The sequence below is a fragment of the Panthera leo genome, chromosome A1 (genome assembly GCF_018350215.1).
Source record: "Panthera leo isolate Ple1 chromosome A1, P.leo_Ple1_pat1.1, whole genome shotgun sequence".
Lineage (NCBI taxonomy): Eukaryota > Metazoa > Chordata > Mammalia > Carnivora > Felidae > Panthera > Panthera leo.
In genome coordinates this window covers 21,750,548-21,777,241 of record NC_056679.1, presented here as the reverse complement: position 1 = coordinate 21,777,241, position 26,694 = coordinate 21,750,548, and the positions used below count along the sequence as shown (strand labels likewise).

Genomic DNA, 26,694 nt, shown 5'->3' with positions numbered 1-26,694 from the left:
TTTTTATTCCTTTGCTCATTTACTTTGTTTCTTAAATTCCACATATGACTGAAATCATATGGTATTTGTCTTTACCTAACTGACTTATCTCACTTAGCATTATACTCTCAAACTCCATCCATGTTGTTGCAAATGGCAAGATTTCATTTGTATTTATGTCTGAAAAATATTCTATTACATATATATATATATACACACAGACACATATATATATGTATACCATCTCTTCTATATCCATTCATCTATTGGTGGACACTTAGGCTGCTTCCATAATTTGGCTATTGTATATAATGGTGTAATAAACATAGGGGTGCATATATCCTTTTGAATTAGTATTTTTATTATTATTATTATTTGGGTAAATACCTAGTACTGTGATTACTGGATCATAGTTTTTAACTTTCTGAAGAACATCCATACGGTTTTCCACAGTGGCTGCACCAGTGTGCATTCACATCAACAGTATAGGAGAGTTCGTTTTTCTCCACATCTTCACCAAAACTTGTTTTTTGTGTTTTTGATTTTAGCCATTTTGAAAGGTGTGAGATGATATCTTACTGTAGTTTTGATATGCATTTCCCTGATGATGAGTAATGTTGAGCATCTTTTCATGTGTCTGTTAGCCATATGTCTTCTTTGGAGAAACTCTGTTCATATCTTCTGCCCATTTCTTAATTGGATCGTTTGTCCTTTGGGTGTTAAGTTGTGTAAGTTCTTATATATTGGGGATACTAACCCCTTATCAGATAATGTCATGTGCAAATACCTTCTCTCATTCAATAGGTTGTCTTTTAGTTCTCTTGATGGTTTCCATTGTTGTATAGAAGCTTTTTATTTTGATGCAGTCCCAATAGTTTATTTTTGCTTTTATTTCTCTTGCCTTAGGAGGCATATATAGAAAAATATTGCTTCAACTGATGTCAGAGAAATTGCTGCCTGTGCTCTCTTCTAGGACTTTTTTGGTTTCAGGTCTCATATTTAGGTCCTTAATCCATTTTGATTTTATTTTTTTATGTATGATGTGAGAAAGTGGTCCAGTCTTATTCTTTTGCATGTAGCTATCATGTTTTCTCAACACTATTTGTTGAAAAGAGTGTCTTTTTCCCATTGCATGTTCTTGCCTCTTTTGTCATGTTAATTGACCATATAATCATGGGTTTGTTTCAGGGCTTTCTATCCTGTTCTTTTGACCTGTGTGTCTGTTTTTGTGCCAGTACCATACTATTTTGGTTACTACGGCTTTGTAGTATAACTTAAAATCTGGAATTGTGATGCTTCCAGCTTTGTTTTTCTTTTTCAAGATTGTTTTGGCTTTTTGGTGTGTGTGTGTGGGTGTGTGGGTGTGGTTCCATACAAATTTTAGGATTATTCTAGTTCTGTGAAGAATGCTGTTGATATTTTAACAGGGATTGCATTAAATCTGTAGATTGCTTTGGGTAGTATAGACATTTTAACAATATTCTTCCAATCCATGAGCATGGAATATCTTTCCATTTGTCTTTGATTTCTTTCATCCGTCGTTTTCAGAGTACAGGTTTTTCACTTTGGTTAAGTTTTTAAAAAAAATTTTTTTAATGTTTATTTTTGGGAGAGAAAGAGTGTGAGCAGGGGAGGGGCAGAGAGAGAAGGAGACACAGGATCCGAAGCAGGCTCCAGGCTCTCAGCTGTCAGCACAGAGCCCGATGCGGGGCTCGAACCCACCAACTGGGAGATCATGACCTGAGCCAAATTTGAATGCTTAACTGACTGAGCCACTCAGGCGCCCCATTTAAAAAATTTGTTTAATGTTTATTTACTTTTGAAAGAGAGAGGGTGCAAGCAGAAGAGGGGCAGAGAGAGAGAGGGAGACACAGAATCTGAAGCAGGCTGTCCGCACAGCTGTCGGCACAGAACCCAATGCAGGGCTTAAACTCACAAACTGTGAAATCATGACCAGAGCTGAAGTCAGACATTTAACCAACTGAGCCACCCAGGCACCCTCCGCCCCCACCTTGGTTAAGTTTATTCTTAGGTATTTTATTATTTTGGTACAATTTTTTTTTAATGTTTATTATCTCAGAGAGAGAGGAAGAGGGAGGGGCACAGAGAGAGGGAGACACAGAATATGAAGCAGGCTCCAGGCTCTAAACTGTCAGCACAGAGACTGACACAGGGCTCAAACTCACAAATCACGAGATCATGGCCTGAGCCAAAGACAGATGCTTAACCAACTGAGCCACCCAGGCATCCCTATTTTGGTACAATTGTAAATGAGATTGCTTTCTTAATTTCTCTTTGTATTAGTTAATGTAGAGAAATGCAATGGATTTCTGTACATCGATTTTGTATCCTCTGATTTTACTGAATTCATTTATCAGTTCTAGTAGTTTTTTTGGTGGAGTCTTTAGGGTTTTCTGTATGTAGTATCATGTCATCTGCAAATAGTGACAATTTTATTTCTTTCTTACTAATTTGGATGCCTCTTATTTCTTTTTCTTGTCTGATTGCTGTGGCTAGGACTTCCTGTATTATGTTGAATAAAAGTCGTGGGAGTGGACATCCTGGTCTTATTCCTGATCTTAGAGGAAAAGCTCTCAGGTTTCACCACTGAGTATGATATTAGCTCTCAGTTTGTCATTTATGGCCTTTGTTATGTTGAGGTATGTTCCTTCTAATCCCACTTTGTTGAGAGTTTTTTTTATCATGAACAATGTTGAATTTTGTCAAATGCTTTTTGTGAATCTACTGAGATGATCCTATCTATGATTTTTATCCTTTTGTTAATGTTGAGTATCATGTTGATTTATTTGCATATATTGAACCATCTTTGCATCCCAGGAATAAATCCCACTTGATCATGGTAAATGATCTTTTTAATGTATTGTTGAATTTGGTTTGCTAATCTTTTGTTGAGGATTTTTGCATCAGGAATCTTGGCCTGTAGTTTCAGTTTTTTGTAATATACTTATTCGGTTTTTGTATCAAGATAATGCTGGCCTCATAGAATGTATTTGGAAGTTTTCCTTTCCCTTCTGTTTTTTAGAATAGTTTGAGAATATGTATTAACTCTTCTTTAAATGGAGTTTTTTTATTTCCAGTTTAGTTTGGTTACTAGTAACCAGACTATTCCGATTTTCTTTTTCTTGATATAGTTTTGGAAAATTATATGTTTCTGTGAACTTACCCATTTCTTCTAGGTTGTTAACTTGTTGACATGTAATTTTTCATAGTGGTCTCTTATCTATTATCATCCTTTGTATTTCTGTCGTGTCAGTTGTTACTTCACCCCTTTCATTTCTGATTTTATTTATTTGGATCCTCTTTTTGTTCATGATGAATCTGGCTAAAGGTTTATCAATTTTGTTTTTCTTTTCAAAGATTCAGCTCTTGGTTTCATTGATCTTGTCTATTTTTTTTTCTTAGTCTGTTTTACATTTATTTCTGCCCTATTCTTTATTATTTGCTACTAATTTTGGGTCTTGTTCTTCTTTTTCTAATTTCTAGAGGTGTAAGTTTAAATTGTTTGAGATTTTTCTTGTTTCTTGAGATCACTATACATTTCTCTTTTAAAATTTCTTTTGCTGCATCCCAAAGATTTTGGACCAGTGGGTTTCATTTGTTTGCAGGTATTTTTAAATTTTTTCTTTGAGTTTTTCATTGAGCCATTGCTTGTTGAGTAGCATATTGTTTAGCCTCTACATGTTTATGGTTTCTCCACTTTTTTTTTTTTTGTAATTGATTTCTAATTTCATTCCATTGTGGTCAGAAAAGATGTTTGATAGGATTTCAGTCTTCTTAAATTTATTGAGACTTGTTTATTGGGATATGTGATCTATCCTATAGAATGTTCTGTGTGCACTTGGAAAGAATGTGTATTCTGTTGTATTTGGCTTGAATGTTCTGTATATGTATATCCCTTAAGTCCATCTGGTCTGGTGTTATTGAAAGACAGTTTTCTTGGGGCGCCTGGGTGGCTCAGTCGGTTGGGCGTCCGACTTTGGCTCAGGTCACGATCTCGCGGTCCGTGAGTTCGAGCCCCGCGTCGGGCTCTGGGCTGATGGCTCAGCCTGGAGCCTGCTTCAGATTCTGTGTCTCCCTCTCTCTCTGCCCCTCCCCCGTTCATGCTCTGTCTCTCTCTGTCTCAAAAATGAATAAAACGTTAAAAAAATTAAAAAAAAAAAAAGACAGTTTTCTTATTGACTTTCTGCCTGGATGATCTGTTCACTGATGTAAGTAGGATATTAAAGTCCCCTACTATTATTGTATTACTGTCAGTTTCTCCCTTTATGTCTGTTAAAACTTGTCTTATGCATTTAGGGGCTGCCATGTTGAGTGCTTAAATATTTACAATGCTGTATCCTGTCTTTGGATTGATCCCTGTATCATTATATATTGCCCTTTTTTGTGTCTTGTTACAATCTTTGTTTTGAAGTCCATTTTGTCCAATATAATACTGCTACCACAGGTTTTTTTTTTTCCCACTTCCATTTGCATGGAATATCATTTCCCATCTTTTCACTTTCAGTCTGTGTCTTTAGGTCTGAAGAGAGTCTCTTGTAAGCAGCACATAGATGAGTCTTTGTTTTTGTTTTTAAATCCATTCTGTCACCCTATGTCTTTTGATTGAAGCATTTAGTCCATTTACATTTAACATAATTATTGATAAGTGTGTGCTGATTGCCATTTTGTTAATTGTTTTCTGGACATATCTGTAGTTCTCCATTCCTTTCTTCTCTTGTTCTCATTCCTTAAGATTGATTACTTTCTTTAGTATTAGGCTTGGCTTTCTTTTGTATCTCTATTACAGGTTTTTGGTTACTGTGAGGTTTATATATAACATCCTAAGTATAGAGTAGTCTGTATTAAGCTTATGGTCACTTAAGGTTAAACACAGTCTAAAGGAACTTCTTCATTTTAACTCCCCCCTCCCACATGTTATATCTATATTGTCATATTTTATATCTTTTTATTTTGTGAGTCCTCTTCCCTTTCATAATTTTCTTCTAATTATGGCCTTTTGTGTTCTACTTTAACATTTCTTGTAAGGACAATCTGGTAATGATGAACCTTTTAACTTGTTTGTCTGGGAAAGTCTTTATGTCTCCTTGAATTATGAATGATAATCTTGCCAAATAGAATATTCTTGGTGGTTGATTTTTTTTTTTTTCCTTTCAGTAGTTTGAATATATCATGCCCACTCCCTTCTGGCCTACAAAGTTTATGCTGAAAAACCAGCTGATAGCTTTATGGGTTTGTCCTTAAATGTTACTAGTTGCTTCTCTTTTGCTGCTTTTAAAATTCTATCCTTGTCTTTAATCTTTAACGTTTTAATTATTATGTATCATGGTGTGGACCTCTGTGGATTCATCTTGTTTGAAACTTTCTGTGCTTCCTGAACCTGGATGTCTGTTTCTTTCCTGGGTTAGGGAAATATTCAGCTATTATTTCTTCAAATAAGTTTTCTGCCCCTTTATCTCTCTCTTCTACTTCCAGGACCCCTGTAATGCAAACGTTTGCTCACTTGATATTGTCCAAGAGATCCCTTAACCTATCCTCATTTTTTTTTTAACTTGTGTTTTCTTATCATTATTCAGCTTGGGTACTCTATTACCCAATCTTTCAGATTGCTAATATGTTCTTCTGCATCCTTGAATCTGTTGATTCCCTCTAGTATATTTTTCATTTCAGTTATAGTCATCAACTCTGATTGGTTCTTTTTCATATTTTCTATCTTCTTTGTTGAAGTTTTCACTGAGTTCATCCAATCTTTTCTACAGTTTGGTAAATGTCTTCATGATCATTACTGTGAACTCTCTATCAAGCATATTGTTTATCTCCATTTCATTTAGCTTATTTTCTGAGGTTTTGTGTAGTTTTTTTGTTTGGAGCATATTCCTGTCTCCTCATTTTACTTGACTTTCTGTCTTTGTTTTTGTTGAATTAGGTATAATCGTTAACTTCTCCTAAACAGGAAGTAATGATCTTGTGTGTGATTGTGTCTGTGGAGACTGTGTGCCTAAGTGACTTTGACTGGCTGGATCTGTGGCTCTTGTGGGTTGTGGGACAGAGGACTCCATGCTGACACTGTCCTGGTGGGATGCCTGGAGATGAAGTTGGTGTGGGATGGAACAGTCCTAGGGCTCTCAGCATAGATTGCACATTGGCCAGACAGCTGATGCTGAAGTGGACATTGTCTGGGATGGTCCCAGGGTTCTTCACAGAGAGGGTACCTTGGGAAGACAGCTGAAGCTTAAATGGGTGTTAGGCCAAAGGTCCCATAGTTCTTTATTCAGGGGGGGCTAGGGCTGAGTCAGGAAATGGGTCAGGAGGTCCTAGGATACTGTGTACCAGGGATATGCTAACATGTCATCTGAAGCCAGAGTAGTGTGAGCCTTGAGTCTTCCAGGGTACTTTGCACCTGTGTCACCTTGAAGAGATGTCTGCAGCTATAGTGAATGCTGACCAGAGGTATCTGGTGTGTGCTGCACTGGGGCCGCTTTAATGGGATGGCTAGGGCTGGTGTGGGGTAGGGTCCCAGGGCTCACTGCAGTGGTAGGTCCGCTAAGGTACCTGGACCCTTGTCCTGTCTGCACTGTCAGGGTGGAGGGGGAATATCACCTGTGGTGTTCACCAGCCTCTCTGACTCTGAGAGGGTTTCAGCAGCTTCCCTGCCATTTTGCATAGTTTTAGGGCTGAGTCTTTTATGTCCTAGTTGTTCTTTGAAAATGCAGCTTTTTTTCTGTGCTTCAAGGCGTCTGAGGCTTGGTATGGTGATAGTCCAATTAGGGCTCCCAGACTGTACTCTCATCTGCTATTAAGGTGCAGAGGAACTGTAAAATGGGGCACTTGCCAGCCCCTCTAACTCAGAGAGTTGCAGCAGCTCCCCTGCCAATCAACAGGGTTCTAAGGCCAGTTCCTTTGTATTCTAGTTGTCCTTTCTTTTTTTCTGTGCCCCAGGGCAGATAAATCTGCTCACCAGTCCTTCCCCACTGCAGTTTGCAGTGTCAGAGGTGGTGGGGGTTCCCTTCATTACAGTGTCTCTGTCTCTTTTGCCATTCTGTACATGGTCTATCTTTTGTTGTGAAGAAGCTGTTCAGTCAGCCTTCAGTTCTTCCCGAAGCATTGCTTTACAAATAGGTAGATCTGGTGTGTCTATGGAGGAGGTCTTTCTACATTGCCATCTTGCATGAGAGAAATCTATGGTTGTATGTCGTCTGCTTTAGCAACATTATGAAAAGCAGATTGTAGTAGCCAGATGGCCAGCATCAATCTCCCCAATTGTTTTCATGTAATTCGAGGGAGAGATAATTTAAGATGTCTGCAAAACTACCTATGCCCTTTCGCACATAAGTTTATCCATTGTAGGAGAGGGGAGCTAGGAGAATTTTCACAAACTAGCTTCTGCTGAATAGGAAATGAAAGGAATTCATTTAAAAAAACTAAAACTATGGGGTGCCTGGGTGGCTCAGTCGGTTAAGCGGCCGACTTCAGCTCAGGTCACAGTCTCGCAGTCCGTGAGTTCGAGCCCCGCGTCGGGCTCTGTGCTGACAGCTCAGAGCCTGGAGCCTGTTTCACATTCTGTGTCTCCCTCTCTCTGACCCTCCCCCATTCATGCTCTGTCTCTCTCTGTCTCAAAAATAAATAAACGTTAAAAAAAAACAAAAAACTAAAACTCATATAGTTAAGTATGTATTTCATGAACAAATACAGGGATAGGGTAGTTTAGAATTATTTATATTATTTAGAATTATTTATAAATTCCTCTTAGTTTTTGTCTTTTAAAGAAATCTGTTTAGGGAAAAAGTCCAGCTGTCCATGAGCCAAATGACTATTCTAAATACAATTACATCCTTTACTGTCATTTACAGTTTTTAATGTTTGTTTATTTTTGAGAGAGATCACAAGCAGGGGAGGGGCAGAGAGAGAAGGAGACAGAATCCCAAGCAGGCTCTGCACTGTCAGCACAGAGCCCCATGTGGGGCTTGCTCATGAACCGTGATATCATGACCTGAGCTAAAACCAAGAGTTAGACACTCAACTGACTGAGCCACCACAGCACCCCTATCATTTACACTTTTAAGAAGACTCTCATTACTCAAGTTGGTGCTTTTTTATTCTAACTTCTCCATCCATTGCCTTCCTTTTAGAACAAAATGTGCATGTCTTCAGTTGACAGCAAGGAATGCCAAGACTTGCCCCTTATCGAGTAATAAAATAACCACTGGATATAAATATAAAAGACTACAGAGACAAATACCTACTGGGTAAGATACCTTGAGGATTTGTTGCAGGGTGTTTGTATTTTTGAAGGTGGGTACTTTACTATTGTGGTCTATAGTCTTATAGATATCATTAAATATTAATTTTTATAGCAGAAATCTATATATTAAGGAATAAAAAATTTATATATTCTTGGAAATGGAAGGCAGAGAACACTCATGTACCACACAGAATATACTTAAATGTTTGCTTTGAGGTGGCTGTTCCCCTCTAGGGTTAGCCTGCTTTGGGCAGCCATTTCTTCATTAAGAAGTATAGCTTACAAAGCTCATTTAAAAATTGGGAGTTTTCAAACTTTCAAGAATGATGTTATTAAAAAATACATAGAAACAGAAAATCTTTCTTCCTAGACATTCCCTTGCCAGACATTTCTAGACAGTTTTTTAAAAGCTAACATTTATTATGTGCCAGACATTGCCTTAAGCACCTTGTAAATACCCATTAAATGATGAAACAGCCCTATAAGACAGGTACTATCATATATCCCCACTTTTAAAAATGGAAAATTGAAGCACAGAGGTTAAATAACTCATCCAAGCCACACAGTTAGTATAGTAGATGGCTGGAGCTATGATGAGAATCCAGGCAGTCTAGCTTTAGGAGCCTTCACACTTAGTCTGCCTCCCTTGGTAATTATTGGTGAGGTAGCGGTATAAACTGCTTTTGCTTTTAATTTGGATATCTGATTGATTTTCTCTTGCATATTTTATTGACAGCATTTATGAATGCAGCCTGTTGTGCAAGTGTAATCGACAAATGTGTCAAAACCGAGTTGTGCAGCATGGACCTCAAGTGAGGCTACAGGTGTTCAAAACTGAAAAGAAGGGATGGGGAGTACGCTGCCTAGATGACATTGACAGAGGGACATTTGTTTGCATTTATTCAGGTAAAGCAAAGGTTAATTATTCAAATTATAGTAAGGTCCACATTTCTGAATCTCTTTTACTAGCCAGGGCCATTGAGATCTTATAGCAAGGACAGGAGCAACAATATATAGGAGGAGCATAAGAGAGGGGGACAAGTAACTAGGAGATTGAGCACTGAAGGGGTGACATGTTCTAGGAAACACTGGATGTTCCAGAAAAGAAAGGCTCAGAGATAAAACTTGGGTTATTGTGTGAGGCTTTTTTTTTTTTTTTTGGTCTCCATGATAGCTACAGATGCTTTGTGGTAAGGTTAGAAGTCTTTTTGAATAAGAAAACTAGGGGTGCCTGGGTTGCTCAGTCAGTTAAACATCTGACTCTTGGTTTGGGCTCAGGTCATGGTCCCGTAGTTTTGTGAGTTCGAGCCCCAGGTCAGTCCCTGAGCTGACAGCATGGAGCCTGCTTAGGATTCTCTTCTGTCTCCCTCTCTCTCTGCCCCTCCCCCACTCACACTGTCTCTGTCTCTCAAAATAAATAAATAAACTTTAAAAAAAAAGAAAGAAAACCACATGACTCGGGTGGGGGTGCCTGGGTGGCTCAGTCAGTTGAGCGTCCACCTCTTGATACTGGCTCAGGTTGTGATCTTGTCGTTGTGAGAATAAGCCTGCATTGGGCTCTGAGCTGACACTACAGAGCTTACTTGGGATTCTCTTTTTCCCTCTCTCTGCCCCTCTTCCGTTCTCTCTCAAAATAAATAAACATTAAAAAAAAAAAAAAAAGAAAACTGTAACTGATTTGCTAAGGTAAAGATTATCAATCAAAGACTGTCTTGCTCAATGACTTGGGCTGTTAGAATGTAACAAGTTAAGTCTGTAATAAATACTTGCACAGGATGATTCAGGCAGTGACTTTAAGCAGCTCATTCCGTTTCAGGGACTCGAGAGAGTTGCCCACACTCTGAGCAAAACTTCCCAACTGGTGTGTCATAGTTGTTCAGTTAATGATTTTTTTTTTGATGTTTATTTATTCTTGAGAGAGAGAGAGAGCGCGCGCGCACACAAACGGGAGGGGCAGAGAGAGAGGGAGACACAGAATCTGAAGCAGGCCCCAGGCTCCAAGCTGTCAGCACAGAGCCTGACGCAGGACTCGAGCTCATGAACCGCAAGATTATGACCTGAGCCGAAGTCAGACACTTAACCAACTGAGCCACCCGGGCACGCCTGTGCAGTTACTGATTCTTTCTGGTCACGGCCGCCAGGCCAGAAACACCAGTCTCCGGTAGTGTCAGCCATTTACCCCAGAGTATCAGGCAAAAATCCTCACTTCCTATGTGTACCATGAAATGAGAAAGGTTGAGGGAACATAACTCTGGAGCCAGTCTAAAGGAAATGTCCTAGACTGAGTCTTGACAGTAAGGCAGCAGGGACCAGAGCAGCCCTTCTCATCTGAAATTCCAGGTTCACTTCAGTGAGGGCAAGAATTATTATAATTCATAACAGTCACACTTGGATCCCTGTCACATACCACTTACAGACACACATCCTACACAATTTACCTACACATTTGTCTCTCATATTTCTCAAAATAACTCTGATGAAAGTTAGCTGCCTTATAAGGTGCCACATGGTGTCCAGGAAGTATCATTGGCTTTATCTGCATTACTAGAAAATGTACCTAAGGTATCTCTCTGATCCGGCTGCTAATTTTGACTTGGTAAGTATAATTTTGAGTCCCTTACAAGAAAATGCATAAACTTGAAGATTTTAATATTATACTAGAACTTAATATGAGAATAATAGGTGCATATCACCTCAGATTTAAATAGGTCACTTTATAAAAAGAATAGACGTTTTAGCTGATACAGCATTTTTAACTAGACACAGAAGCTATACTCTTTTTCTTTAAATGTTGGTTTTTGAGAGAGACAGAAGGAGAGAGAATGAGTGGGGAGGGGCAGAGAAAAAAGGGGGACAGAGGATGCAAAGAGGGCTCTGTGGTGACAGCAGAGAGCCCCATGTGGGCCTGAAACCCACTAATCATGAGCTCATGACTTGAGCTGACATTGGATGCTTAACCAACTGAGCCACCCAGGTGCCCCATAAAAGCTGTAATCTTAAGACTAGAGTTCACCTCTCTAATTTTCTAGAATGCTTTCTGATCTGTATTTTTGTTTTATATTATTGTAGCTAAATCTATTCTCTTTCATGTTATACCAGAACAGACAATGCTTTTTTTAGATGGCCAATGTTTTTTCATATCCTGGAAGATAAGAAATCTCTCACTGGTCTTTTGTTTATTATTTCTTACAAGAGTTTTCTAGGATTAGTTAATGTGTTTATTTTCATTCTAGAAATAAAGGATATTTCACAGGGTTCTTTAGTAATGGAGCAGAATAGAGATGCTCTTTTGTTGCTTAGCAATTATCTTTTGTCTCATTAAACCCTTTTTTCTTTTAGGAAGATTACTAAGCAGATCTAACACTGGGAAACCTGATCCTACTGATGAAAATGGAAAGGAAGAGAATATTATGAAAAATATGTTTTCAAAAAAGAGGAAAATAGAAGTTGCAGATTGTGAGGTAGAAGTTATCCCATTAGACCTGGAAACACATGGAAGTGCTGAGACTGAGGAGTGTCCACCTACATTCCGTAATAATTTAAAAGAACCTGTTACGTAAGTAAAATCTTAGAAACCTAATCAGGATTGATCTGTATTATTGATCAAGCGTGGTTCTCTTTGTGTCTTACTTTACCCCTACTCCTGTGTATCTCCTGTATATCAACTTGCTTCACAGTTACAAGTTTAACACAGAGAAATCTAGAACACTTAGATTTTAAAATCTAGCCAACATACTTTTTTCCTCAGTGTTCCATTTCTGGAGTTTTACCTTTAAAAAATTTATGACTTTAATCGGAGTCTTTATGGATGTCATAACTTTTGCAGTCCTTTGTATTTTCTATCAACTTATGTGCAAAGCTTTTCATGGATTCTTTTTTTTAATGTACTTCAAATATGATTGACTTTAAAATATGTTTCTTTCTTTAGTGGGGGCTATCCGTAGATGTTATTAGATTAATTTCTAATAGATATTTATGTAACAGTGATATCTGTATTTCAAAGTCCAATAAAGAGAATTTTTAGTGATATATAGAATAACTTTTTTTTCTTTTCAGAGAAATGAAATGTAACAATATTTCAAGAATTCAGTATCATTCAGTCATTAGAAGTCCTAAAGCCAAGACAGCCATTATTCAACACAATGGGAAAAAGATGGTAAAAACTGCAAAATGTAGATGGGGCCCTTCTGAGAACGTTAACTATTATCTCATCTTTCTGTCTTTTACTTAGTTCCAATTGTTTGTGTTATTCAATGTGTAGGATTTCTTTTATTATTTTGGAATGGGCGTACTCTTGAAATGTTAAGACCGTGCTTTATTAGTGTCCTCCATGGTGGATTGGCATGTTCCCAACTTAGATACATAAGGAGAGGATTGGTCATGATCTGACAGTGTATTCCACTGAGACTAAGAGCTATCCAGTTCTGAGAATTTGTAGGAAAAGTTAAAGTGTTCCAGAGTTGATAGTGATACATAATAAGAAAAAAGATACAGTAGGCTTAGGAGATAAGGTTGTAAGATGTAAGAGAAAGAAGAGGCACAGCCTAATAAAAGAATCTTCCAGAAAGCACCATTTTACATGATAGCCTCTAAAGGTACACTTTTCAGTCTGTACTGAGAAGAATAACTAGTCAGAGACTATAACCTGAAAGCAAAGAAAGATACCGGAAAAAGAACAGGAAGACATAATGGTAGTTCATAGTAGGGCTTGTTGATGAAAAGTAAAAACTCCGCCCTAGGTGGTGTGCAGATATTTATCTTCTGCCCTAGTAATGTACAGTAAATACCTCCTCAGGATCACAAAATTATGAAAAAGTTGGGCCATCAGACCACATGGACCTGGGTTTGACCTCCAGCTCTGTTTCTTACTACCTGGGTGATCTCTCCAAGTCTGCGTTCCTTTATTTGTAAAATGATCTCAGAGTTAAGAGGATTAAATGAGATAAACATCAGATACTTTGCGTAGCACAATGCCTGACACTCAAGTGCTCAATAAATGTTGACCCTTTAAGTAACTTGAATAATTAATAATGGTCAACATTTATTGAACAGTTAGTTCAGTGCCAAGCATGGTGTTAAGTATATGCCCTTTTTAAAAGCTACCCTTACCATATGAAGTGATTGCAGTGTCTACAACCCATAAAGATAGGCAACTCCCTTAACCTTCTCTTTGAAGTAAAAACTAGCCAAAGTGTGTTTTTGTCTTTGCACATCTTACGGTTGAAGCCAAATCTGGTATCAGAATTGAGGGATACAGATGGATGTATTAGAATTTTATTTTAAATTTTAATGCCTAAAGAATGTCTTGACAGTCTTGATAAAGTCTTTATAGCTGTGGTTTACTAAAGTGCCTAGAAGCAGAACATGGCCAAAAGGGTGCCATCACTCCAGAGATTCCTTATGATATCAGCTTTGAGGCTTTCAAAACTAATCTGGTAGCTACAGCCTATGAAGATTGACACTTGATGAAAGTGGGCTAACTGCTAAATTAAATTCTTTTTCCTGAGCTAGAAAGTAAAGACCTCTTCCCTGTTCTCTTTTAAGGGATTTACTTCCTCAGAGTCTGTCACCTCAGAAGATAATGATGGATTTAAACCGACCCAAGTACATCTGAACTCCAAAGCCAAGGAGATGAAAAGTAGGCTTTGTTTCACTCTGTGATTGCCTGCGTCTTCTGCTGTTTTGTCTGTCCTGCTCAATACCTGTGGCTCATTTTCTCAGACTTAAACAAGCTGCATTCATTATATAAGTTACTTCTTGTCTATATCAGAGGTTGGCAAACTACAATTTGTGGACCAAATCTGGCCCACCATCTGTTTATGTATGGCCCATGAGCTATGATAATTTTTACATTTTTAAATAACTGGAAAAAAATGAGAAGAGGAATAATACTTTGTGACACTCAAAAATTATATGGAATTATAATTTTGGAGTCCATAAAGACTTCTGTTGGAGCATAGCCACACTCATTAATTTATATATTGTCTCTGATGATTTATGTCAGCATTGCTGAATAGTCAGGACAGAGACCATATGGTCCACAAAGCCTAAAATACTTGCTCTCTGTCCCCTTGCAGAAGAAGTGTGCCAACCTCTAGTCTGTATGCCAACAGTGATCTGAGGCATGGCAGGAAGGAGTGGGGTAGAGACAACTCTGAGTTACGTAGTCCACAGTGTTATCTTTGGTTTTGGAAGCATTGTCCAAAGCTGCCATTTCCTAACTCTTTAACAATAAAGATACATCATTCTACAGTACTCCACCCAACACTGCTGCAGAGATGCTCAGCACAGAGCAAAAATACTGCTATTCTGAGTGCTTGTCTTTGAATGTTACCATTCTTGCTGGATTTCATGTTACAACTTGACAGACCTGGATTTTGGTACTTTTGCATTTCACTATCTCCCTCACAGAGGGATACTGCTGAAAGATGACCCTTTTTAAATAACCAGCCATTGCCTCTTCTCTCTTTGAGCTTCCTTGCATCTGTATCCCCAACTCCTAACCTGGTCTTAAAGGATGGAGATTGGGAGTAGGGAGCGAGGCAGCTGCTTGACAGAAAAGGTCTATCACAAAGGATATTTGTGTATTATAATTATTCTATAATTGTAGGGGAGGAAAATCTCTTCTACCCATTTTAGGTTAGCTGTGTGAGGCCTTGTAAATTAGATTGACAAGAGAAAAGCAAAAAGAAATTCATTGCCATGTATCACTATTACCGTGTGTATCATACATATAACACCTGGGAGTACTTAGAGATGAGTAACAAAGAAGTAGCTTAGAACTGTGGCTTATCTAGCATCTTAGCCAAAGAACAGTAAATTTTTAGGGGCACCTGGGTGGTTCAGTCAAGCGTCCGACTCATGATTTCTGCTGAGGTCATGATCTATCTCATGGTTGTGAGACCGAGCCCCACATTGGGCTCCACGCTGGGCATGGAACCTGCTGAAGATTCTCTCTCTCTGCCCCTCCCCTGGTTGTGTTGTCTGTCTGTCTGTCTGTCTGTCTCTCTCTCTCTCTCTCTCTCTCTCTCAAAAAACAACAATAAATTTTTAGAAGGGTGACAGGACAAATGAAAAGGACCTTGAGTCTCTAGTGGCAGCAAGTTGTGGGAAGGTAAATATGTGAGAAACCAATAGTGGATAAAGGCTAGTTAGTAAAGTTTGTTACGTAGATTCCACTGGTTTGGTTTCCAGGCTCATGAAAGTGTAAAGTTGTCTCTTGTCACTAACTTTTGTCCTTCCTAGTAGGAGGAGGGACACCTTTGTAAATTTATGTACTGCTTTTAAACAGATAAGGGGAGGGAGATGAGCTTTTCCTGCATATGCTGCTTAATCGCTGTTAGTCTAAAATAATCTTATGTCAAAGAAGCATATTTTGGGATGGCATATTCTGGTTTCCTTCACCATTTCATGCCTGTGAGCCATAATGAATACTACTGCTTTGGTTCTTTTGTTATTTTCATTGATTGCTATAGTGTTAATATATAGCAGGCACTATAAAAATCATTTCTGTACTATTATGGTTCACATGGAACCTATGATTAAAATACGAGAACATGTAGGAACAGCAGCCAGTAACAGTAATGATTAAATCAAAACCATTAAAGGAAACAATTTGTTTGTGCCACTGAGTTAGGTGACACAGTAACTTTTAAAGAATAAATGATTTTACTTATTCTGTTTGACAAGGATTCATACTTTTGAATATTCTAAAAAAAATTTCCCTTATGGATAAAAAATGATTAAGGCAGCGTATCTTACTGTAAGGTATTATTGCTTAAAAATTTGTAACTATTGAGTGGTCATGTAGCAGAACCACCAAACACTAATGTGTACACAACCCCCAGCAATACAGTTATTGCTCTTGGGACTTGTAGAGGGTAATGCCAGCAGGTCTTCTCAGGCTTTTCATTGTTGTCCTACAGGCCTAGAGTACTCCCTAAACACCCACTGTTACAGGTGTTTAGAATATATGGAAACAGAGATTCCAGAGTTGAAGAGAGGTAAGTCAGTTTATGAGTAGTAGAGATTAAATACAGTAATAGTAACAGGAGGCAAGCAGTACATTCATAAAAAGGTAGTATAAAGAAGGCAGACTTGGAGCTAGACATTTCTCAAATATTTGAGACAGTTCTTGGTTTCTTACCCCATTTCTCATTGTTATTGCCAGTCAGGTGAATCTCTTACCCTCTCAGAGGCTCAACGTTTCATTTGTAAAGTTGGAGTACTATCTATCTTCATACATTGTAAGAATTAGAGATAATTAAAGCAGCCAGCATTTAATTAGTATGTTAATCTCCGGACTGTTGCTTAACCAAGTATATTTGCTGACACTTCCTTCTAAAATGTTTCTTAGAGGATTCAAGCTCTTACCAAGTTAAAGACACTGAAAACAGTCTGCTGATTGAATCAGATGTGATAGATATAACCAAATGTAGAGAAGAAATACCATCAGGGGGAAGATGTAACCAAGCAACCCCACTGGATAATCAGAATATTATAAAGGAATTCAAGTCTCAAATACAAAAGCCCCAAGGGGAAAGATCTCCAGCATTTCAAAACCAGCAGGTCTTTTGTGATAAAGAGTTCCAAAGCGAAACCAAGAACACTTCACCTGATTCTCTAAAGAAGTTCAATAAAGGGAATGTGTTTTTATTGGATGCCACAAAAGAAGGAAACGTGGGCCGCTTCCTTAATGTGAGTATATGGGCTGATCACATTTCTAAACAACTTCTTTTTCTATGCTTTTTTGAATGGTTTGAAATTTATGTGCAGTCATATGTAATTGACCTGCCATCAAAAGAGAATAAGATTCTGAAGTCAGAAAATCTTTTTTCTTTTTCAAGTTTTTATTTAAATTCCAATTAACATACGGTGCAATATTAGTCTCAAGTGTAGAATTTAGTGATTCATCACTGACATACAACACCCAGTACTCATCACAAGTGCCCTCCTTAATACTCAGCACCTCTCTGACCTGCAGGCCCAACCCAGCCTCCCCCACCCTCCCATCCGCTCCCCCCTTCCCCTGCCCAACCTAAAGTCAGCAAATCTTTAAAAACAAACAGCTTTTGGGGCGCCTGGGTGGCTCAGTCTGTTTAGCGTCCTACTTTAGCTCAGGTCATGATTTCACTACTCATGAGTTCAAACCCTGCATCAGGCTCTGTGCTGACAGCTCAGAGCCTGGAGCCTGTTTTGATGCTGTGTCTTCCTCTCTTTCTGCCCCTCCCCCACTCATGCTCTGTTTCTCTCTCTCGCAAAAATAAATAAACATTAAAAAAATAGCCTTTTCCTTGCTAGGTGATCTGTTTATTTGGCTTCTTTTTCACCTAGTTAGGAGGATACTTGGTTAACAAGGAACAGAATCCTTTCTTCTCTTCCTCTGTCCCCAACTGCTGTTCTTTATTCCACTTTGACTACTTCTCTACTGTTGCCAAACATGTCAGATGCCATTAAACATAACTAAGGGGCCATTAAAGAAGGATCCCCAACAAAGAACTGTCATGGCTTTATTTCCTGTCAGCTGTGTTGAAAGTGGCTGCACCAGAACCATATGGTTGGTTTTACCTCTCCCCATTAGCACACAACCTGAGTTTTGGAAAAACTCTCTTGTTGTGGAAAAATAGAATTAATCTGTCTTCCTCTCCTCTCCTCTCCTCTCCTCTCCTCTCCTCTCCCCTTTTTCTTCCCTCTTTCCTTCCTTCCTTTTTTTTTTAATATAGAAAATACATTTGTGGGGCACCTGGGTGGCTCAGTCAGTTGAGCATCTGACTCTTGATTTCATCTCATGGTCATGAGATTGAGCCCAATGTTGGGCTCAGTGCAGAGTACAAAGCCTGCTTGGGATGCTCTCTCTCTCCTTCTCTCTCTGCCCTTACCCTGCTTGTGCATGTTTGCTCTCTGTCTCTCTAAGTAAATAAATAAATAAACTTAAAAAAAAAAAAAAAGAAAAAGAAAATACATTCGTGACTTTAAAATGGAAATAAAATTAAAGCAAATATATCAATAAATAAAAAGCCATACAGAATACATACATACAGCCAAACAGAATTCTGTTTCAGGGTAACTCTGAGCCTGTATGTATGCACGATGAGTAAAGCTTACTGGCACAACTGAAAAAATGTGGACAGGAAGTTATCATTGAAATTGAATGGTGGCAGACATATTCAAGGAAAATTGCTTGGATTTGGTCTTTTTGTGAATCTGGGAATAGATGAATGTATGGAGATGGGAGCTAGTGGACAATAGAACAATATTGGAATGGTGGTAATCAGAGAAAATAATATCATGTTAGAAGCGTTGAACAAGGATAACTAATGGTTGTATTCAGCAGAGATGTCAGTTGCTTACATATGTTCCCTTTCTAGAAGGTCTGTTTGATGATCATGTAAAACTCAGGTCACATACATTCTTCGTATTAACCTTTTTTGTCCTGTTAAAAAAAAATACCCTAAAAAATAACTATGCCTCCATTCATTTAACCTTGTCCCTACTCTACCCTCTATATGTAAAATCATTTTTATTACTTTCTTACGTATTCTTACAGTGTTTTTTTATGGAAATACAAATAAATATAAATATTCTTATTTTCCCTCTTTCTTACATAACAGCATATTCACTGTCCTATGCCTTGTTTTTTTTAATTAACAATATACTCTGGAGACCTTTCCATATCAGTACACTGAGCTTCTCTTTCTTTTTGTTTGTTTTTGTTTATAGCTGCATAGGATTCCATTGTATGGATATACCAAAGTTTATTTTGTAACCAATCCTCTTTAGATAAGACATTTGGGTTTCTAAACTTTTAGAAACAATGCTCAGTGAATAATCTTACACATAGATACATGTACAGATGTACCTGTAGAATACACTCCCAGATAGGGGATTGCTGAATCAAAGGATAAATGCATTTATAATATTGACAAAATTGACAAATTATCTTCTATAGAAGTTTGTACCATTTTGCATTTCTACCAGCAGGATAAGAATGTCAGAACAGAGCTTTTCCGATTGGGTTCCTAATATTAACAAAATTACAGTCTCTGATATTTTGCATATTAGCAAAAACAAAGAAAGGAAAATAAGTGAGATGTGCTAGAAACAGAATGATATTCTAATGCTTCAAAAACGAGGTATCAAACTCTTTATCTAACCTCTGTGTTTATTTATTTATTTTAACAGCATAGTTGTTGCCCAAATCTTTTGGTACAGAATGTTTTTGTAGAAACACGTGACAGGAATTTTCCATTGGTGGCATTCTTCACCAACAGGTTTGAAACTTCTTTTATGTGATTTAATTTTGAAATTGTAAAAAATAACAATAGGAAAATATAAAAGAAAATATGTGCTTACAGCCCCTAATATCTGGTACCCTAGAATATTCATTTATCCCAAACTGTTGCTAGTCAATAAAATTTTAAACAGCTAAAATTTCAGTTCTTATTTCCTTTGAGAATTAATGCCTGAAAGGGCTGACAATGGCAGGTCTTGTCCAGCTCAATTCAGGGAATAAGTGATATAGAATATCTTTAACTAGTTCTTTAAGTCAGAACTACCCCCCAACTATCACACCACAGGCCTTGTACCACAGACCTCCTCATGTCACTAGGTTCCACTGTTTGTAAAACACTTCCTTTCTTGGGATATTGACAAGTTTCTTCTTACTTAGGATTTTAGTAGATTTGAAATAAAACTCGAATGATTAGGATGCCTTGGTGGCTCAGTCAGTTAAGTGTCTGACTTCGGCTCAGGTCATGATCTCACAGCTTATGAGTTTGACCCCCTCATCAGGTTTTGCCCTCACAGTGTAGAGCCTGCTTGGGATTCTCTCTCTCCCTCTCTCTCTGCCCCTCCGTGATTTGCGCGCACTCTCACACACTCTCTCAATAAATAAATACACTTTAAAAAAATCTTAAAAAAAAACTCAAATGATTATTCTTAATAAAAGAGCATTCCTAACTGGTGGATGGTGGTTGAAGATTTTTAATAATGTTACTAAGAAATTGATATAATAAATTTGGTTCATTTGGTAGTTACTCAGAGTAATTTGTTTACTTTTTTCATTTCTACTTTCTAGGTATGTGAAAGCAAGAACAGAACTAACATGGGATTATGGGTATGAAGCTGGGACTGTGCCTGAGAAAGAAATCCTCTGCCAGTGTGGGGTTAATAAATGTAGAAAGAAAATATTATAAATTTGTAGCTAATGCCTATTGAAGAAATTAGCATATCACGCTGCAATTAGAGCCATGCAAGAAACTTTCAGTCATCAGTGGAATTAACTTAGGTTGTGATCCATCAAGAGAATTCCTCTCAGTTTACCCTTGTCAAGGAATTCATTTGTGTGGCTTAAAATGCTAGAAACAAAATAAGGACATTTTCATACACATAGGCTATCTCTTTATTCTTTCTGCTGTTCAACTTTACATGAGTGGGATGGAAGTGTATATTTTATATGAAATACCATTATACAGTTTGTAACTTATTTGTAAATTATATATTAAGAGAAACAAATGTCACAATAGAATTCAGTTGATCGTATTTACTTTTGTGATTATTGAGTTTATGCCCCCAAAAGGCCAAATTTCACATTGTTACTTACAAAATTTGTTTAATTCTTGGCAAATAATTTATCATTATAAGCCATAAGGTGGGCAACAGAGCCTGAGGAATATGTAAGAACTAACTTATACATATCACTTCCAATATTTTAACACTAGTTGGAGAAGCTCTGTCTGGCTCCTTGCAACTCTGCCCCATCAAACCATTTGAGTGCTAAGATGGAGAAGGTTTTGGCAAACTTTGAGAGGAAACTTCTTTTCCATAGGTTCTCTTTACTTCTCCAGTACAAACACAGACAAGAAACAAAGGGAATAGAAACCTGGAGGAATTGGAATATTTTTGTTCTAAGTAGAGGAGAGCCATAAGAAAAACAAAACTTAGAAACTAGCAAAACTTAGAAAACTAGTGTCTTACTTAAGCCAGAAGGGATTGTGCTGGGCAAGAATTTCACTTTAAAAAAAACCAACAGCAACAACAAAACAAGGCAGTTCTACTCAATTGTAAAGTCTGGAACAGCTGCTTGAATTCTCCTGTGTATGATGTGCAAATTGTTTTTGTTGAGAAAAAGGGAGTTACTCTGCTATGGGTTACCCAGCCCTTATCATGGAGCAGAAAGAGGACTGGGAATCTCCAAGAGTCAAAACTAATTTTACCCATAACAAAGATGTACATTTGACTGCCAGGAACTTCTCCCTTGGAACCAGAACAGGAATACCAGCTCAAAAAGTAGTAATTAAAAGTAGTTCTGGCTTTTGAGAGGTTTTATGTCTTTTTTTTCTTTTCTTTTGTACTTGATTCTGGGTTTAGTTTGGTTACTGTTCAAATAAAAACCTATTTGAAGTTTGGGGCACCTAGTGGATCAGTCCATTAAGCATCTGACTTCAGCTCAGGTCATGATCTCATGCTTAGTAAGTTTGCATTGGACTCTGTGCTATGAGCCTGTCTCTGTCTCTCTGCCCCTTCCCAGTTTGCAGTGCTCTCGTGCTCTCTCTCTCTCTCTCTCTCTCGCTCTCTCTCTCAAAAATATTTAAAAAAAAAAAAAAAAAAAACCTGTTCGGGGCACCTGGGTGGCTCAGTCAGTTGAGCGTACGACTTCAGCTCAGGTCATGATCTCACAGCTTGAGTTCGAGCCCCACGTAGGGCTCTGTGCTGACAACTCAGAGCCTGGAGCCTGCTTCGGATTCTGTGTCTCCTTCTGTCTCTGCACCTCCCCCACTCGCTTGCTCTCTCTCTCTCTCTCAAAAGTAAATAAACATTAAAAAAAATTTAAAAAAAAAAAACCTGTTCAAAGTTTGGACCCAATTTAATTTCTTAAAAATATTAAACTAGATGAAAATGTAACTTGAAATTGTTGTATGGAGTGAGAAACCTAGGAACTAGGAAGAGGAGCAAAAGTTACAAGCCAACAAACAGCCTCCAGACAGATGAGGAAAGTTAAGTCCATTTATTCACAGTAAAGATGTTTTAGGTAGTACACTGAAAGTGAAGATACTTAATCAGTATGGGAAATACTTTTGTGCAGAAGTCCTAACATCTTGATCTGCTTCACAGCTCTCATCTTCCATCAGTGTCCTAGAGATTCTCTTTGTCTATGTCAGATCTATTTCCAGTTAAATTCCATTATTTCCCTTTTCCTTGGTTTATTCCCACATATCGGTGAAGGACATATTCTTCCTAGTTGCTTTTGAAAAGGAAAATCGAGAGGTAAATATTTTGAGACTGTGCATGTTTGATTATGTTATTTTGACCTGTATGCTTGATTGCTATTTTATCAGGGTATAGAATTCTTGAGTAGCCTCCATACACAATATTGAAGGCATCTGCTAGCTTCCAGTGCTGCTGCTATGAAGTCTTAAAATGGTCTCCTTTCTGGCTTCCAGGGTGACTACTGAAGTCAGATGTCATTCTGTTCCTTATTTTTTATATATATGACCAGTTTTAATCTCTCTTGAAATTGATAGAATTATCTTTGTCTCAGTGTTCCTTTCTGGTGAAGTCCATTTTCATCTTTCATCCTGGGTGCTTGGTGGGATCTTTCAATCTGAAAACTTTGTCCTTCAGTTCAGGGAAATCATCTTGAACCATTTCTTTAATGATTCCTAATCTGTTCTTTATTTCTAGAATTCTTGTTATTCAGATGTTAGACCTCCAGGATTGACTCTCTTCTAATTTTCTTTTCTCTCTCTTTTTAAGAGTTTCATTTTTTTTTTTTTTATTTATTTAAGTAATCTCTACCCCCAGTGTGTGACTCAAACTTGCGACCAAGAGTCACATGCTCTTCCAACTGAGCCAGCCAGGCTCCCCAAAATATATTTTCAGCTGTCTTCTTGCTGTAACTTTCTGAGAGATTTCCTCAGTCTGAATCTTCCAATATAGATGTATTGTGCTTTATTTTTCTGGTCTCTTTTTTTTTTTTTTTTTTAATGTTTCATTTATTTTTGAGACAGAGAGGAAGCACATGAGTAGGGAGGGGTAGAGAGGGAGAGGGAGACATAGAATCTGAAACAGGCTGCAGGCTCCAAGCTTTTAGTACAGAGGCAGACACAGGGCTCGAACTCACAAACCGTGAGATCATGACCTGAGCCGAAGTCGGATGCTTAACAGACTGAGCCACCCAGGCTCCCCTTCTGGTCTCATATTTTTAATTTCTAGAGCTCTCTTCTCTGAATTTTTCTTTAATAGCATCCTATTTTTGGTTCATGGTTGCAGTATCAAATCTTCTTGAAAGTGTCATGTATATAGGTTTAAGTGTGTGCACACACATTCATATCTATATTCTTCCTGCATATTTTGTGACCTCAAAGGTTTATTTGTTTTCACTGTATATTTCCTTTGGTCTTTGTCTTTCATGTTATAGACTTTCCTCAGTTGGTGATCTTGGCAGTCTACTCAAGAGTGGAACACTAAAAAGGCTGAGATTATAAACTGGGGGAAAGGGCTCTTCAAGTGCCACACCATGAGGTAGCTGAGCTACCAAGTCTCTAATGGTCTGTTATGGACTGTTTTTGGCCTGCCAAGGAATACTTGTCTCTCCTCCTGATTTAAGGGCAAAAACTTGGCTGCCAGAGTCTGCTCTTATCTCCCCTTTGAGCCCCATTCTTCTGTAACCCATTTCTGTATTTGTCAAGACTGTCCCAAGTTATCTTTTTAAATATTGTTTTTCTGCTGTCCCCAATTTTGCCTTTCTTCTCTTTAAAACCTCAAAATGCAAGACCTGCAGAAGTTTTCCTTTAATTCCTCAGCAAACCACCGACTATGACATGCTTCTTTTCCAGAATTTTTTTTATCTGTAATTTATATGCATTTGTGTTCTCTACATGTATATTTGTCACATGCACTGAAAACCTCGTCTTGTATGGTGCTGTGTACCCCATGGGTGCTAAATAAAGACTTGCGACTTGCAACTGGAATTAGTCTGTTAATTCCGCCTACGTTTATGACATAACTATTTAGGCCAGACTTGGTGTTACACAATTTTTAAAGAAACAGAAGAGCAGTCACTTCAGCTGATCTCAGGTTTTGGTCATCTTTCCTCCCAATCTGAAGAGGAAAAGTCAGGGCAGGGTGGGGAACGCCTGCAAGTTTAAAAACAAAACAAAGCAAGTTCAGATTCAGACCAGATCTGGATAAGATGCGAGCTCCTATTTGAATGAGAACTACGTCTGCAAACTCTACGCGTCTCTTGCTCAGAACTTCCCCCTATGCAGGGGAAATGGATCATCACAGCTTTTACGAAAACGAAACTCTGCAACTGCCTGTGAACTTCCGGAAGTGCAGGCAAGGAGCACAGCCGTTGGACAGCCACGGAGGGTGCAGCCATGGAGCAAGCGTTGTCTTCCTTGGCCAAGGACGCGCCGGACCAGCTCCCCCACCCCACTGGTGAGTAATGTGCGCGCGCGAACACGCGGGGATGGAGTTGTGGATAGGAGGGGGGTGATGCAGTGCCCCACAATCACAGGGCGGGGCCCAGGGTCTGCTCACTGTTGCGGCCGCTTGGGGGCCCCCGGATCCACATCCTAGCCCCTCAGGCAGCGCTGGCAAACTTGCCGAACTTGCTGGGCTTGTCTACGTTCACCTCCAACAGACCTTCGGGCAGTTCCGCAGGGACTCTGAGCCCAGACCTCAGCCCCGGAGCTTCACTTAGGAGAGTTGTGTCCCGCTTTCTTCTCCCACTTGTGATGGACAGCCCAATGCTACTGTCCTACTCTACTGGGAATGGAGGCATCAGAGGAAACCGACATAAATTCTGGTGGGCTTACTCTCCATGCGAAGCTCCACCCACCTGTAAAACAATGTTGTCAGAGAAGTGGAGAAGTAGGCAGGAGTGGACCCCTTCCTGAAGAGAAGTGGCTAGCTGGGTCTCAGGAAGCGGTTGGGAAGGTTCTTGCAGAGAATGTGACTCTTTGGAACCATCTCCTCCTTTTCATTCAGTAGTTCAGATCCTCAGCAACCCTCTCTGTGAATAAGGCAATAGTCTGAGTCTGCGCCTTCCTTTCACTTAAACAGATGTAGAGGTCCTACCACCTGCCAGGCTCAGGGCTAGATTTGGGGAATACAGAGATGAGTTAAACTGACCCCAGCTTAGAGAATCGAATAGGCAACTTGAAGATGACCTGGTAAGTAAGCACCACAGAGGCCCAAATGAGGGGCTCCTAACTCAACTTGGTGTTCAGGGAAAGCTTTATGGAGGTGAGGATGCCCTTAGTTTTAAATGGCAAGAGGCAACCAGAGGTAGAAAGTTTGAAAGGGTGTTCCATACAAAGGTGATGACAGGAAGAGGCACCAGCCTCAAAACTTCACATGGCAACCCTAAACCAAGTGGTTGAATATTTTCATTCAGCTAGTGTTACCTATGGAATGTTACTAGAGATGAGATTCCATCCTGACATTTTCCCCAAACTCCAGACTTGTATAACCAACTTCATCAATGCTTAGAATGATTTCAAACTGAATATCCCAAAGAGAATTTTTGTTTCCCTGCGTATATCCATGTATTCCAAACCTGTTCAACCACCAGCATTCCATTCATCCAGTTTCTCAGGCCAAAACTGTTAGCACTGCCCTCAATGCCTCTCTTTCTCCCTCACCTCCCATGTAATGCATCAGACCAGTCAGTTCTGTTTTCAGAATAGATCTTGAGCCTGACCGCTTCGCACCTTCGCTACCATCCAAGCCCAATCCACCATCATCTCCTGCCTGGACTACTGATCTGGCCCCTACTCCAACTTCTCATACAGACAAGACTGCACAACAGCCAAAATGATCTTTAAGAAAAAAAAGCGAATGTGATTCTCCTACACAGAGCCCTTCAACAGTCTCATTACCTTCCAAACAATCTCTTACCGTGGCCTACAGTGTAACCCATGTCCTGATCTGATCCCATACCTGCTCATCTTGATGACTTTGCTACCCCTTACTGCCTTGTGGGTCCTCCAAGCCCCCAGATCTGCCCCTGCCTCAGGGTCTTTCTGTTTGCATCACATTTCTCACTTCCCCACCATATTCAAATCTCAAGTGTGTCCCTCCATAGCTTTGCCTGCCCATGCTATTTAAGAGAACACCCCACCTCCCTCATGACTCTCTACTTCCTTTCCCTGCTCTGTTTTTTTCATAACACTTATCACTAGCAGGAAAAAAAATACTTGTCTGTCTCTACTACTAGAATAAAGTTCCATGAGAGTTGAAACTCTCATCTCATTGTCTGTTTTATTTGTAGTGCCTAATAGGTTCTTATTAAGAATTTATTGAAGGAATGAGTGGGCTTGTATGTACCACTGAGCTTGGCTTCTATTCTGTTGCTGATGGGGAATGTCTTTCTAAGGAGGGAAACCAGCCCAGTTTGAACTAAAGTCTTCTGTTCTGAATTCTGTATATCTGAGAGTTGGGCAGATAGG

The 26,694-nt window shown here is 38.9% G+C and overlaps 1 protein-coding gene and 1 pseudogene across 8 annotated transcripts in view; both read left to right on the top strand.

Annotated features, from left to right (window-relative positions):
• Nucleotides 1-26,694, top strand: part of SETDB2 (SET domain bifurcated histone lysine methyltransferase 2) — an 89,325-nt gene that overhangs the window by 34,290 nt on the left and 28,341 nt on the right. For 4 of the 8 annotated variants that reach the window (XM_042912637.1, XM_042912563.1, XM_042912798.1 and 1 more), the window contains 9 exons: nt 8,127-8,243; nt 8,976-9,145; nt 11,579-11,795; nt 12,296-12,395; nt 13,784-13,877; nt 16,165-16,242; nt 16,596-16,936; nt 19,421-19,509; nt 20,316-21,725. In XM_042912637.1, coding sequence (XP_042768571.1) covers nt 8,127-8,243; nt 8,976-9,145; nt 11,579-11,795; nt 12,296-12,395; nt 13,784-13,877; nt 16,165-16,242; nt 16,596-16,936; nt 19,421-19,509; nt 20,316-20,433 — 1,324 coding nt within the window. In that variant the 3' untranslated portion in view covers nt 20,434-21,725. Of the gene's footprint in view, nt 1-8,126; nt 8,244-8,975; nt 9,146-11,578; nt 11,796-12,295; nt 12,396-13,783; nt 13,878-16,164; nt 16,243-16,595; nt 16,937-19,420; nt 19,510-20,315; nt 21,726-24,538; nt 24,680-26,694 lie in introns of those variants that run through there. The other 4 variants (XM_042912950.1, XM_042912873.1, XM_042912719.1 and 1 more) reach the window with 3 other exon arrangements.
• On the top strand, nt 18,268-18,733 carry LOC122205076 (annotated as a pseudogene).